The sequence below is a fragment of the Lepisosteus oculatus genome, chromosome 27 (assembly GCF_040954835.1).
Source record: "Lepisosteus oculatus isolate fLepOcu1 chromosome 27, fLepOcu1.hap2, whole genome shotgun sequence".
Lineage (NCBI taxonomy): Eukaryota > Metazoa > Chordata > Actinopteri > Semionotiformes > Lepisosteidae > Lepisosteus > Lepisosteus oculatus.
The window spans coordinates 11,365,669-11,379,490 of NC_090722.1; the positions used below are offsets into that span (position 1 = coordinate 11,365,669).

At 57.0% G+C, this 13,822-nt stretch overlaps 1 protein-coding gene across 1 annotated transcript; it reads left to right on the plus strand.

Annotated features, from left to right (window-relative positions):
• The first annotated feature begins 204 nt into the window (after positions 1–204).
• On the plus strand, positions 205–13,739 carry LOC138225412 (IgGFc-binding protein). Its single transcript, XM_069185536.1, has 16 exons — positions 205–636; positions 1,068–1,408; positions 1,788–2,367; positions 2,896–3,494; positions 3,920–4,487; positions 4,628–5,226; positions 5,613–6,186; positions 6,643–6,842; positions 7,113–7,254; positions 7,607–7,938; positions 8,228–8,804; positions 9,001–9,599; positions 10,213–10,783; positions 10,883–11,478; positions 12,087–12,663; positions 13,417–13,739. Exons 1-16 carry the CDS (start codon positions 309–311, stop codon positions 13,737–13,739), a joined length of 7,506 nt encoding a protein of 2,501 aa, XP_069041637.1. The 5' UTR covers positions 205–308.
• The last annotated feature ends 83 nt before the right edge of the window (positions 13,740–13,822 follow it).

Here is a 13,822-nt window from a genome sequence, read left to right on the forward strand (position 1 = left end):
ACTCCTGCACCTGGAGGTTCACCAGGTGCAATCATGTATACGAGCAGCTGACGCCGGTCAGCCGCTGGGGCAGGAGCTTCATCGTGCCTCCGCTGTCCTTCCAGAACCGGTTCGACAGCGTTTACATCCAGGCCTCCCAGCCCACCCAAGTCACCGTGCAGGCAGGCAACGCGAAGGAGACAGTCGACCTCAACCGCGGGGACATCTACGAGTTCCAGATCCGCGCGCCATTCCCTCTCTCCGTCACATCCAACCAGGGCATCCAGGTCCTGTTCCAGGCTAACGGCGCCTACTTCGAAGATGGCACCATGTTCGACCCCTTCCTGATGACGATTGTGCCCACCGACCGGTTCTGCACCGCCTACACCCTCGACGGGCAGGCCGACTTCAAGAACGTGGCCATCTTCCTCGTCCGCACCAACGACCTGCCGGGGCTGAAGTTCGACGGCAACCCCGTGACCCGTGACGTCCCCTGGAGGGCAATCGCGGGCACACAGTACTCCTGGGGCGAGGTGGCCTTCCCTGCTGGGGCTGGCCGGCATACTGCCGCCCATCCCAGCTCCCCCTTCGGCCTCTACAGCGTGGGCATCGCCCAGATGAATGGGTATGGAGCTCCCGCACCCTGCAGCCAGCAAGGTAGGAACATCCGCCATGTTGACATCCATCATTTGCCTGATCTAAAATTGGCCCTTGTGTGAGTGTGTTTGTGATGGACTGGTGTCCTGTCCAGGGTGTGTGAGTGTGTGTCCTGTTATGGACTGGTGTCCTGTTCAGGGTGTGTGAGTGTGTGTCCTGTGATGGACTGGTGTCCTGTTCAGGGTGACTCTGCCTTGTGCCCCCTTCTTGCCAGGATAGACTAGCTCCCCAATGACCCTGAAGTGTTTAGAAAATGGATGGATGGATTTCTCTGTGCAAATCGATTCCTCTTTAAGAAAGAGAGACCTGCAGCTGAGACACCATAGAGAAGACTGTGAACCCTGGATCAGCACTCTTTGCTTGGTCTTCTTCCTGATTTTCCTGGCCACTTGACGTCGCTCTCTGTTGCTCTGCTCTTTGTCGCCCCCCAGTGGCCATGGACTGCAGCAGTGTGACGTGCAGCACGGGAGAGCAGTGCGTGATGAGTGGCGGTTTCCCCAGCTGTGTGCAGCAGTCTGTCAAGACGGGCACCTGCTCGGCCATGGGTGACCCCCACTACCGCACCTTTGACGGGCGCACCTTCGACTTCATGGGCACCTGCACCTACATCATCACCAAGAACTGCCGCAGTGACGATGGCCTGCCTGCCTTCGAGGTGGAGGCCAAGAACGAGAACCGGGGGAGCATGAGTGTCTCCTACGTGGCCATGGTCACTGTCAAGGTGTATGGTTACGCTATCACCGTGGTACGCTCTGAGATCGGCCTGGTTCGGGTAAGGCAAGCCTTTGTTTTCGGCACAGCTAACCTCTAGCCCTCTGGACACCCACTGTTAGTATAATCGATTCTTAAGGACAGGAAGGTCACCAATGAGAGGAAGTCATTCAGCTCAAATATCCCTTTCGGTTAAAAGCTTATTGATCTGAGGATCTCATCCAGAGATGGGTGTGTAGCTTGATCCTCTACACCCACCGCCCCTTCTGTAAAGAACTAGCTCCTGTCCTGATCGGTGGATCTCACCCAGCTAGGAAATGAACTAAATTCAGCTAAATTTCAGAATGTTCATGAATTGGTTACTGACAGAGGCTTGATGGCTTTGTCTCGGAGTGGGAAGTTGCTAAAACGTGACACATTTCCTTCCCTCTCCCCTCAAGGTCAACTACAGGATTGGCTATGTTCCCATGATCCTCGACAACGGGAAGCTCACCATCTCCCAGAGTGGACGTTCTGTTATCATCAACACCGACTTTGGCCTGACGGTGCGGTACGACTGGGAGCACTACCTGGTGGTGACGGTGCCCGGTAGCCTTGCGGGCAAGCTCTGTGGCCTGTGCGGCAACTTCAACGGCCGGCAGGACGACGACTTCGCCACGCCCAGCGGCTCCCAGGCGCCCGACGCGGTGGCCCTCGGCAGGAGCTGGCGGGCCAGCGGCGCGGCGGGCGACGGCCTGTGCTGGGACGACTGCAACGGGCAGTGCCGGCGCTGCGAGCACAGCTTCATCAAGCGCTGGGAGGGCGAGCTGTTCTGCGGGCTGCTCACCCGCATCGTCGACGGGCCCTTCCGCCTCTGCCACTCCGTCATCGACCCCAAGATCTACCTGGACAACTGCGTCTTCGACGTCTGCATGGCCGACGGCTACCACCACTACCTCTGCCGTGTGCTGGAGGTCTATGCCGAGGTCTGCCAGCGCGCGGGCATTGTGGTGTACGACTGGAGAACCCTTGCAAAGTGCCGTAAGTACGGTGCGCGTGCCGGTAAGGGGAGGGGGGGGACACATGGCTGGATGCTTGGATCTTCTGGTGCAGGAAGTTCCCAAGGACAGAAGGCAGGTCACAAAGGAGAGTTGAACCCGTTGAGGCGCCCAGTTGCTATTGGTCCAAAGATCTGGCCCAGCCATTCTGTGAAGAACACGGAGGTGTCGGCTTCAACAGCATGGCTGGGTACCTTGTTCCAGACCCCCATAGTGTGTAACTAAGAGCAACATCCCAGACCCCCGCAAAACAAATTCTCTACTCCCCCATCCCACACAAGAACAGAAAAACACCAGCCAGCTTACATGCTTAATTAATTAATTGCTTGTGCTACCCATTGAGGCGCTAAGTAGCTAATTGTTCCGAGGCCGTTGTCCAGCTGTTTCTTGATAGAAGCCATCCTCCACCCCACCTCACAGTCATATAGAGCACCCGCAGAAAAACACGTCTGCACGTATGCCGTGTGAGACTGTGTGCCTATGATGCATGCCCTCTCTCTCTCGCTCCCAGCTGCCAGGTGCCCAGAGAACAGCCACTACGAGCTGTGTGGCTCCGCCTGCCCCGCCACCTGCGGCAGCCCTGACGCGCCCTCCAAGTGCAGCGCCCCCTGCGTGGAGACCTGCACCTGCAATCCAGGCTTCGTGCTGAGCAGGGGTCGGTGTGTGCCCCAGGCTCGCTGTGGCTGCACCTACGAGGGCCGCCACATCCCGGCGGGGGAGACCGTCTGGGCCGACGACAGCTGCCGCAGGCGCTGCTACTGCAACCCAGCCAGCAGCACGGTGGAGTGCAGGGAGGAGGGCTGCCGCTCCGGGGAGCAGTGCCAGGTGGTGGACGGGGTAAGGGGCTGTTACCCCGTCACCTACAGCACGTGCACGGCTGCCGGGGACCCCCACTACCTGACCTTCGACGGGCACCGCTACAACTTCCAGGGCACCTGCGTCTACCAGCTGGTGGGCGTCTGCTCCAAGAACCCCAGCCTAGTGCCCTTCGAGGTTCTGGTGCAGAACAACTTCCGGGGCAACAGGGTGGTCTCCTACACCAAGCTGGTGGAGGTGAAGGTCTATGGAATGAGCATCATCATCAGCAGGGAGTTCCAGGGCTTGATTGAGGTGAGTTACAACCATCAGGGGCTCCGATTCCCTTTTCCTATTCCTGCTGCGCTGTGCTGCGCTGTTCAAGCATCCATCTGTGTGAGTGCCCACCCTGCTTCCCTGCCATCTGGTCTTGGTAGTTCAACGTTTTGCACAACTAGCTCATTAGACATCAGTAATCAGTAATGTCAGCAGAATAATTAAGCATCCGGCAGCTTGAAAGTATTGCAGGGCAGTGTGCGTTGAGTAGTTTCTGTAAGCGTGTCACTAACAGAACATATTTCAGAGTATTGTCTTTCTATGATAAGCTGACAGTGGTCTACAGGTAGCAAGGACTTTTGTTTCCTTTGTCAGAACAGAAGACAGGTTACAACCGAGAGGAGGCCATTGGGCTGAAGACACTTGGCTCAGTGTGACGGAGTCTGTTCGGTCTGTCCCTGCAGGTGAACAACGAACTGACCAACCTCCCAGCGTTCCTGGACGGCGGTAAGGTGGTGGTGTACAGGAGTGGTTGGTTCGCTGTGGTCAAGACCAACTTCGGGCTGCAGGTGGCCTTCGACTGGAACAGCGTGGTCACCGTCACCCTCCCCAGCACGTACGCCGGAGCCGTGTGCGGCCTGTGCGGCAACTACAACAACAAGCAGCAGGATGACCTGCAGATGAAGAACGGGCGACTCGCCAGCAGCGCCTCCGAGTTCGGGCAGAGCTGGCAGGTGGTGGACATCCCGGGCTGCGTGCACGGCTGCAAGGGCATCTGCCCCGACTGCGACGTCAACCAGAAGCAGCAGTACGAGACTGACAAGTTCTGCGGCCTCCTGCGGGACCCCAAGGGGCCCTTCCGCGACTGCCACGCCAAGGTGGACCCCAGCGGCTACTTCCAGGACTGCGTCTACGACGTCTGCCTCTACAAGGGGAGCAAGACGGTGCTGTGCCAGGCCATCACCAGCTACACCGCCGCCTGCCAGGAGAAAGGAGCCAAGGTCTATCCCTGGAGATCGGAGAAATTCTGTGGTGAGTTGCGCACCGTCCCTTGGGTCGACGTGCTCTTGCAGGGAGCTCAAGGCTGGCTTGAGGAAGCCTTCCAGTTCAGGGCTGTAAGCACTGCTTCAAATGAGGAGCGTGAACGGTTTTGTCTCTACCTGTTCCGCCAGACGCCAAATGCCCCGCTAACAGCCACTACGAAGTATGCGCCAGCGGATGCCCGGCCACCTGCTACAGTCTCGCCCCTCCCGCCGGCTGCCAGGCCCTGTGCAAGGAGGGCTGCGCCTGCAGCGACGGCTTCATCCTCAGCGGGGACCAGTGCGTGCCCCTCGCCGGGTGCGGCTGCCTCTACAGCGGCCGGTACTACAAGACCGGCCAGGTCTTCTACCCCGACGGCAGGTGCCAGAGCGAGTGCCGGTGCCAGCCGGACGGCCGCGTGGAGTGCGCCAAGTTCTCCTGCGGCCCCCACGAGGAGTGCAAGCTGGAGGACGGCGTCCGGAAGTGCCACGCCGTCGGCGAGGGCACCTGCTCGGCCTCGGGGGACCCCCACTACGTCTCCTTTGACGGGAAGCGGTTCGACTTCCAGGGGACCTGCACCTACACGCTGGCCAAGGCCTGCGGGCTGGAGGGCACCCGCCTCGCCCCCTTCTCCGTGGACGTGGAGAACGAGAAGTGGGGCAACGGCAAGGTGGCTGTCACCAAGCTGGTTGCCGTGGAGATCGATGGCAACACCCTGATCCTGAAGGCGGGCGTGAAAGGACAGATCATGGTACAGTTCCCCTTAGTTACCTCTTCGTGTTGTTTGTTTATTTTCCCAATGAGGGCGCACAAGGAAGCTTCCAAGGGTTTTAGCACATTGCAGCCGAACATTGCAAGGGAAAAAGCAGCAGCAAGACTCAAGCTGTCCTCATAGTGCCACAGGAAGTGAATTATGTTCTCTGGAGCTCTGATGTCAGTACAGTACTGCTTGGATTTGTTCCAGGAGCTTTCGGAGTTGTCGACCAATAATGAGATGTTATATTAGTTGTGCTTGCGAGAATGAGATGTTTCCAGCGAGCAGCTACACAAGGAGAGGCTTTTACCAAAGTGATGGGATGTGTGCCTGGATTAGTTGTGTGTTTGTCCATCAGTGTTAATTTTACACTTTCCTGACAGGTGAACGGGGTGTGGAACAACCTGCCCATCAGCCTGAACAACCACGTGGTGCGAGCGTTCCAGCACGGCATCAACGTCATCATCGACACCAGCTTCGGCCTGAGAGTGACCTACGACCTCGTCTACCACGTCACTGTCAGGGTCCCCGGCAGCTACCGCAACAAGATGTGCGGCCTGTGCGGCAACTTTAACGGGAACCAGAAGGACGACTTCCTCCTCCCCAGCGGGCAGCTGACCCCCGACATCAAGGCGTTCGGATCGGCCTGGAAGGTGGCCGTCCCGGGTGTGCTGTGTGACGACGCCTGCAGCGGCAACACCTGCCCGGTCTGCGAAGCCAAGAGGCAGGCTGTCTTCGAGAAGCGCGGCTACTGCGGCATCCTCACTGAACCCAACGGCCCCTTCGCCCAGTGCTACACCAAGGTCCACCCCGATGTCTATTTCAGCAACTGCATCTACGACCTCTGCATGTCTGAGGGGGACATTAACGTGCTGTGCAACAGCATCGCGGCCTACGTCACTGCCTGCCAGTCATTCGGCGTGGACATCAAGAGCTGGAGGACGCCATCCTTCTGTCGTAAGTTTCTCCGGGAAACACAGGGGGGGAGAAGGCCACGTGTTTGAGCACAGACCCCGTGTGGCAAATCTTTACTCTTGGCCGAGTGCTGTTTTGCAGATGGAGATGTATTTTAAAGGATACACATACGGTCCTGGTTTGAGTAAATGAGCCGATGGCTAATTTCAGGGGAACAATAGAGGTTCCAGAAAGCAGCTTCCAAGGTTTTGAATGCACCCTCCCCAGAAAAAAGATAAAACCAATTTTAACTTCTCAGCAGTGATTTTACCTCTACCTCCCTTCAGTGACCATAACTAGGCCTTCAGGTTATGACGTTTATAAAAGAGTAGTACCTTGAACTTGCATCCTTCTCCCTGAGGCAGAAATCTGTTACTTTCACCTGTGCTCCCCTGAAGCTCATTGCAGACCCGTCAGCGGTTTCCTCTGACCCTTTGTTTTTCCCTTCCCTTTTTGCAGCCTTGTCCTGCGCCGCTAATAGCCACTACGAAATCTGCGCCGACTCCTGCTCTGTGGCCTGCGCTGGGCTCTCTGACATCACCAAGTGCCCCACTACCTGCGCTGAGGGCTGTGCCTGCGACGCCGGCTTCTTCTTCGACGGGGAGGGCTGCGTCCCGATGGATCAGTGTGGCTGCTACGATCATGGACGCTACTACAAGGTGTGATACACTTGGGTTTATGGGGGGTGGCAGGACCCATGTAGCTCAGTGGTTCACTTGTTTCACGTAATGGTGTTATTGAGGGGGTTTTTATTTTGTCTGCAAATTTCTTCATATTGTAACGGAATGACATGCATTTTAAAACGTTGTATCAGTTCCTGGGGAATATCTCATCGCACCTCTGATATTTGAGTGCTTTCTATGCGGATTTTGTTGCGTTGAGTAACAGTGATGGTGATGAAAATACAAGCCAGTTTCTCTCTCTCTCAGCCAGGAGAGGTGGTCTACGAGGACGAGTGTCAGCAGAAATGCACCTGCAATGCTATAGATGGCCTGGTGTGTGAGGCCCACTCCTGCCCAGCTGGAACCCAGTGCCTGATCAGAAACGGAATCAAGGCCTGCTTTAACACAGGCAAGCTGCCCTCATCCCTCCCAAACTCACAACTTGGAAGTCAAGGGCTCTAAGAATACTAGCCTCCACATTCTAAAAATTACCCTTTAATGGCAGTGTGACCAAAATCAGAAAAGCAATATGTAGATTAGACAAGGCTAATAAACCTTAAATTCTACTCATGTTTTAGTTTCTTGATTCTGATACTGTGAATCCTTGCTTTAGCTGTAAATAGCTGTAAAACTTGTAGTACTCTTGAACACAAAATATTGTATTCTTATGGGACATACATGTCTATCCATGTGGTTAACAAGATTAGGGTACAGAAGGTGACAAGGGATTGGGGGTTGCTCACTTTTTGTGCATCCCATAGATCCTTGCAAAGACGCCAACTGCCGTGTGAAGGAGACCTGCCGAGTGGAGAAGGGACAGGCAGTGTGCGTACCCCAGTACACAGGCACCTGCTGGGCCTGGGGTGACCCCCACTACCACACCTTCGATGGCTACAACTACGACTTCCAGGGCACCTGCACCTACATCATCTCCAAGACCTGCGGCAAAAACGCCGCCGGCCTGGTGCCCTTCTCCATCGAGGAGCAGAACGACAACCGCGGCAGCACCGTGGTCTCCTACGTGCGGGAGGTGGTGGTCTTCGTGTACGGCTACAAAGTGACCATGCTGAAGCAGCAGTATGGGCGGGTGATGGTAAGCCCCGCCTCCACGGAGCTCTGCCTACTTGTGTACACAAACACAAAGCCACACCTGTGCGTCAGAAAGCCTTTGCCTAAAAGCTCAGATTAATAAGCAGTGAGCCCCCCCTCTGAAATCTTTCCCATTTCAAATCCCTTGCCTTGCTCTTTTGCTTGTCGGTTAGTGAGATGTTATGACTAGAGGACACAACAAACGCCGACACTGCCGATGAACTGGAAGGCTGCTCTAGGAATGAGGAGGGGTCCATCATCAATAAGCAATATGGTCGTGTCCCTGCCCTCAGGTCAACGACGAGCTGGTCAACCTGCCCGTGATCATCGATGGGGGTCAGCTGAATGTGTATCAGAGTGGCATCATGGCCGTCCTGCAGACAGACTTTGGCCTGACCGTCTCTTACGACTGGAACTGGCACCTGGTCATCCAGCTGCCCAGCAGTTACTACGACAGCGTGTGCGGGCTGTGCGGCAACTTCGACGGGAACGGCAACGACGAGATGAGGACGCCCGACGGCACGGCGGTGTCCTCCGTGATCGACTGGGCCAAGGCCTGGCGGGTGCAGGACAAGCAGGACGCCTTCTGCTGGGACTCCTGCCAGAAGGACTGCCCCACCTGCGACGGCAACGTCGTGAAGCTGTACGAGACCGAGGCCTACTGCGGCGCCCTCACCAAGAAGGTGGACGGGCTGTTCCAGCAGTGCCACGTCAAGGTGGACCCCCGGGCCTTCATGGACAGCTGCGTCTACGACATGTGTCAGAACCAGGGAGACAAGAAGATGCTGTGCCAGGCGCTGACCTCCTACGCCAACATGTGCCGGCGCGAGGGCATCATTCTGAAGGACTGGAGGAAGCAGACGGGATGCCGTAAGTACAGCCATTCAGATCTAGTCAGCAACATGAGGCGTCACCTGATCTTGGCACAGTACCACAAAGAGGAAGTTTCTGATCCCTGTTTAGTCAATTCTGCCCTGGCTGTGTAGCAGCGCTTATTTTTGTTTTGCTCAGCGGAAACACAGCACATTGTGCAAATGCCCACGTCTCACCGATCATCTCGTTTCAGCCATGAACTGCCAGCCGCTGAGCCACTATGAGCCCTGCGCCAGCCCCTGCCCCGTGTCCTGCCCGTACCCCGATAGCCGCCCCACGTGCAACGGGACCTGTGTGGAGACCTGCGAGTGCGACCCAGGCTTCGTCCTGAGTGCGGGCAAGTGCGTGCTGGCGAGCACCTGCGGGTGCTCCTACCAGGGCCGCCACTACCGACCCTACGAGCGCTTCTGGGCGGACGAGGGCTGCCACAAGCTGTGCGAGTGCGACCCCGCCCTGCGGATGGTGGTGTGCAAGGAGGCCAGCTGTAAGGCCAGCGAGGAGTGCTCCCTGGTGGACGGCGTCCGCGGCTGCCACCCGCTGACCTACTCCACCTGCATGGCCGCCGGCGACCCCCACTACTACTCCTTCGATGGACATGACTTCACTTTCCAGGGCACCTGTATCTACCAGTTCGTGGGGCTCTGCTCCAAGGACCCCAGCCTGGTCCCCTTCAAGGTCAACGTGCAGAACAATCACCGCGGGAGTAGGACTGTGGCCTATACCAAAGTCGTGGCCATCGAAGTCTTCAACCTCACCATCGTCATCAGCATCAACTACCCCAACAAAGTCCTGGTAGGTGTGGGACATGAATATGTGGGTGGGCAAGGCTTTTAGCGTTGTGACACATGATTCTGATACCATGGAGCTTCAGCTTACCAGAAGCTTAAAACTTTTGCAGTTTAGACCACAGATCTAAATTCAGTAACTGATTCAGAAAATGAGCAGTAGTTAAGATCTCTCTAGTAAACAGCCTGAAGATCGTCTGGATCTCCCGGGCCAGGCAGAAGTATAATATGTTTACATGCTTTCTGAAGCGTGGATTAGAATTTCATAAGGACTTACATTATAAGTACAGTTACCTGCTGGAGAACACCATTCAGCTCATTTGGTTGCTCAGTAGCTAATTGTTCCCAGGATCTCATTAAGCTGTTTGCCTGATTGGAGGAAATTATCTTGCCGTTTCTTGAAAGAAGCCGGGTCATAGGTTTCAGCAACATGGCCGGGCAGCTTGTTTCACAGTCCCACGACCTTCTATATAAAGAAGTGTCCAAATCACCTCACAGCACCAGGTAGTTCCTTTGACACTGGACACAGCGCAAGTAACTGTACCTTTACACCTGTGAGGGCTGTAAAATGTTGCTGGCAGGTCTTGCATATATGATTGTCCCTCTGCCCCCGACCCCAGGTGAACGGCGAGCTCATCTCCTTGCCCTTCTACTACGACGATAACAAGGTGGTGATGTACAAAAGCGGCGCATGGGCTGTGGTGCAGACAGACTTCGGCATGAAGGTGCAGTTCGACTGGAGCAACGTGGTCACCGTCACCCTGCCCAGCACCTACAAGGGGGCCGTGTGCGGCCTGTGCGGCAACTACAACAACAACCCGGCCGACGACTCCAAGATGCCCGACGGCCGGAGCGCTCCCAATGTGCAGACCTTCGGCGACAGCTGGAAGGTGGGCGAGGTGCCGGGCTGCTCCTCGGACTGCTCGGGGCCCTGGTGCAAGGTCTGTTCCGACTCCCAGAAGGACGCCTACCGGGCCGAGCGCTACTGCGGCGCCATCGTCAACAAGAACGGGCCCTTCCGGCAGTGCCACGCCCGCATCGACCCCGCCCGCTTCATGGAGAGCTGCGTGTACGACGCCTGCCACTACAAGGGCCGTCCCTCCGTCGTGTGCGACGCCGTGGCCGCCTACGCCGCCGCCTGCCAGGACGCCCGGGTCCCCATCCAGCCCTGGAGGAGCAGCAGCTTCTGCCGTAAGTCTTCCTGTCCGTTCCCAACCCTCCCGGAGCCGGGAGCGAGGCTCTTCCTGTCGGGACCGTAGGCGAATCACCGTGTCTCGCTCCTCCCTGCAGCCGCCACCTGCCCGCGCAACAGCCACTACGAGCTCTGCGCCACAGGCTGCCCCGCCACCTGCCACGGCCTGTCCGCGCCCGAGGGGTGCCGCCAGCCCTGCAGGGAGGGCTGCCATTGCGACAACGGCTTCCTGCTCAGCGGCGAGGAGTGCGTGCCGCTGGCGGAGTGCGGCTGCGCCTACGGCGGCCGGTACTACAGGAAGTGCCAGGTGTTCTATCCCAAGGGCCACTGCAACGAGCGGTGCAAGTGCGGCGAGAACGGGGCCGTCTCCTGCACCAAGTTCTCCTGCAGCGCCCAGGAGGAGTGCAAGGTGGTGGACGGGGTGCGCGGCTGCCACCCCGTGGGGGAGGGCAGCTGCGTGGCCTACGGGGACCCCCACTATGTCTCCTTCGACGGGCACCGCTTCAACTTCCAGGGCACCTGCACCTACACCCTGGCCAAGTCCTGCGACAGCAGCGGCCAGCTGGTGGGGTTCGCCGTCGAGCAGGAGAACGTCAAGTACGGGAACCAGAACGTGGCGGTCACGATGACGGTGGCGGTCATCGTCTACGACTACGTCATCGCCATGAGCGAGGGCATGCGCTGGTTTGTCCTGGTGAGTATGACTGCCGCCAGCCTCGCGCCCCACTTCCGTTCCACAGAGGAATCCGAGCGGGACTCCCCTTGCAGAGCAAATAGATCCGCCCCGGTCTTTCCGAGCTGCCGTCTCAAACATGCAAGCATACTCTTGGTGCGAGATCACACATGAACGGTCTTTACAAAAGTTAAATACATGACGTTTATAAACAGGACAGGAAGCAGCAAGAAACCAGCCTCCCACGTGATGACCAGTTCATCTAAAGGCTACTTCATGGTGAATGTTGCTCAGAATTTCCACACAGTTGGAGTTAGTGAAGTTGGCACATGGGGCTGCAATGCATTGAGATGTGTGGTTGTTTGATGTAAGTGATGTGGAATATCAGTATGGGTGAGCTGTAAAGAAATCTATGATGCAGTTCTCGCACCAGCAGAGGGTACTGAGTCACGCAAGCTTGTTCCCTTGGTTGGGCTCAGCAATGCCAGGAAGGTAAATGCTGCTAAGAGAAGGTAAAAGGAGCGAGTCGGGTGCAGAATTCGCCAAGTCTGACACGAACAGAATGGATTTGCATTGGGAAATTCCTTCGCCTGCTAATTCTGGGATCTCTCCTTGTCTTGTGCCGGCAGGTGAACGACGTGAGGTACAACCTGCCCCTCTTCCTGGATGGGGGCAAGATCACGGTCAACCAGCAGGGCGGCAACATCGTCCTCCGGACGGACTTCGGCCTGCAGGTGTTCTACGACTCCATGTTCTACGTCAGGGTCACCGTGCCCTCCACCTACCGGGGCAAGATGTGCGGCCTGTGTGGTAACTACAACAGCGACGGCAAGGACGACCTCCTGCTGCCTAGCGGCGCGCCGGCCGCCAGCGTGGACGCCTTCGGCAAGGCCTGGAGGGTGGGCATGGGGGGAGGGGCCGGGCAGTGCAGCGAGGGCTGCGGTGACCGGTGCCACGTGTGCGAGCAGGCCAACGAGGCGCTCTACGGGCAGGAGGACGCCTGCGGGCTGATCAGGTCCACCCACGGGCCCTTCCAGGCCTGCCACGGCAAGGTGGACCCGGAGCTCTACTTCCAGCAGTGCGTGTTTGACGTGTGCGCCCTCAACGGGGACAAGGGCACCCTCTGCAAGACCATCCAGGCCTACGTGGCCGCCTGCCAGCTAGCCGGCGCGGACGTCAAACCCTGGAGGACCAAAACCTTCTGCCGTAAGTCCAGGCGTCCCAGCATGCACCACGGGGGACCACCGCAGTCCCGTGGCTTGAGTTCGCCTGCACCAGCTGCACCTGTCAGCTGCCCCCAGCTTTGATTCTGTTCAGTGTATGATAATGAGGGTTTTACTTAGAGGACAAACAGCAACAAGGCAGACTGTCTTAATACAAGTAAAGTAAATAAAAGATACAGGTACAGTAACAGCAATAAAACAAAACTGAAAGACAATATAGAAAGTTAGGCTTTTAGCTTTGATTTACAGGCTTGTTGTGGTCCCTTACAGATGAGTCTCAGTCCAAACTCAGCTCAATGTCTGTAGGATTTATTTTGGGTTACACACCCAAAACAACCCAGAGCCTAGGGAAAGTGGGCTTTATGAAGAGAGGTCATAGGTCATCTGGAGTTATACCATTCAGAGCTTTAGATGTCTCATGAGAACATCACAAGCCAGGAGATTAACTCTTCCTGTATTCCAATCTGCTCCTATCATGAGATTTTCCACAGTAAAATGTCCTGCTTCTTGGCAGAGAGATGACTGTGGACCAGTATCTCGTTCTGATGGCTTGTGCATGGCCTGATGCAGATGATGGTCCAAGGATTAGGTGCTCAATTGAATATGGAAGCACTCTGTAGTTGAGAAATGCCCCTTGCAATAAAAGGGACAGAACTCCACAGCAAATAGAGCCCTTCTGTGTTTTTATTTGGTTCCTCGTCCCTGACTGACTGCGCTCTGTTCTGTCCCCGGACAGCGGCTACCTGCCCGGCCAACAGCCACTACGAGCTGTGCGCCGACACCTGCAGCTCCGCCTGTGCCAGCCTGGTCAGCAGGACGCCCTGCAGCAGCCGCTGCTTCGAGGGCTGCGAGTGCGACCAGGGCTTCATGGCCGACGGCGACCGGTGCGTCTCCGTGGAGGCCTGCGGCTGCGTCTACGACGGCGCTTACCTCCAGGTGAGAGAACGGCCCAGGACGGCCAGCGCCCGCAGGCCGTGGTTTCCAGGGGGCTCCCCACCTGCAGTCCCCCGGAGGGACAGGATGTCCACTGCCGAGCTAACAGACCTGGACAGATACTGAAGTGATCGCAAGTCTGTATTGATGCATTGTGGGTGACCGATAAAACCTGCTGGTTTGTGGCTCAGCTATACCATCAGTACCTT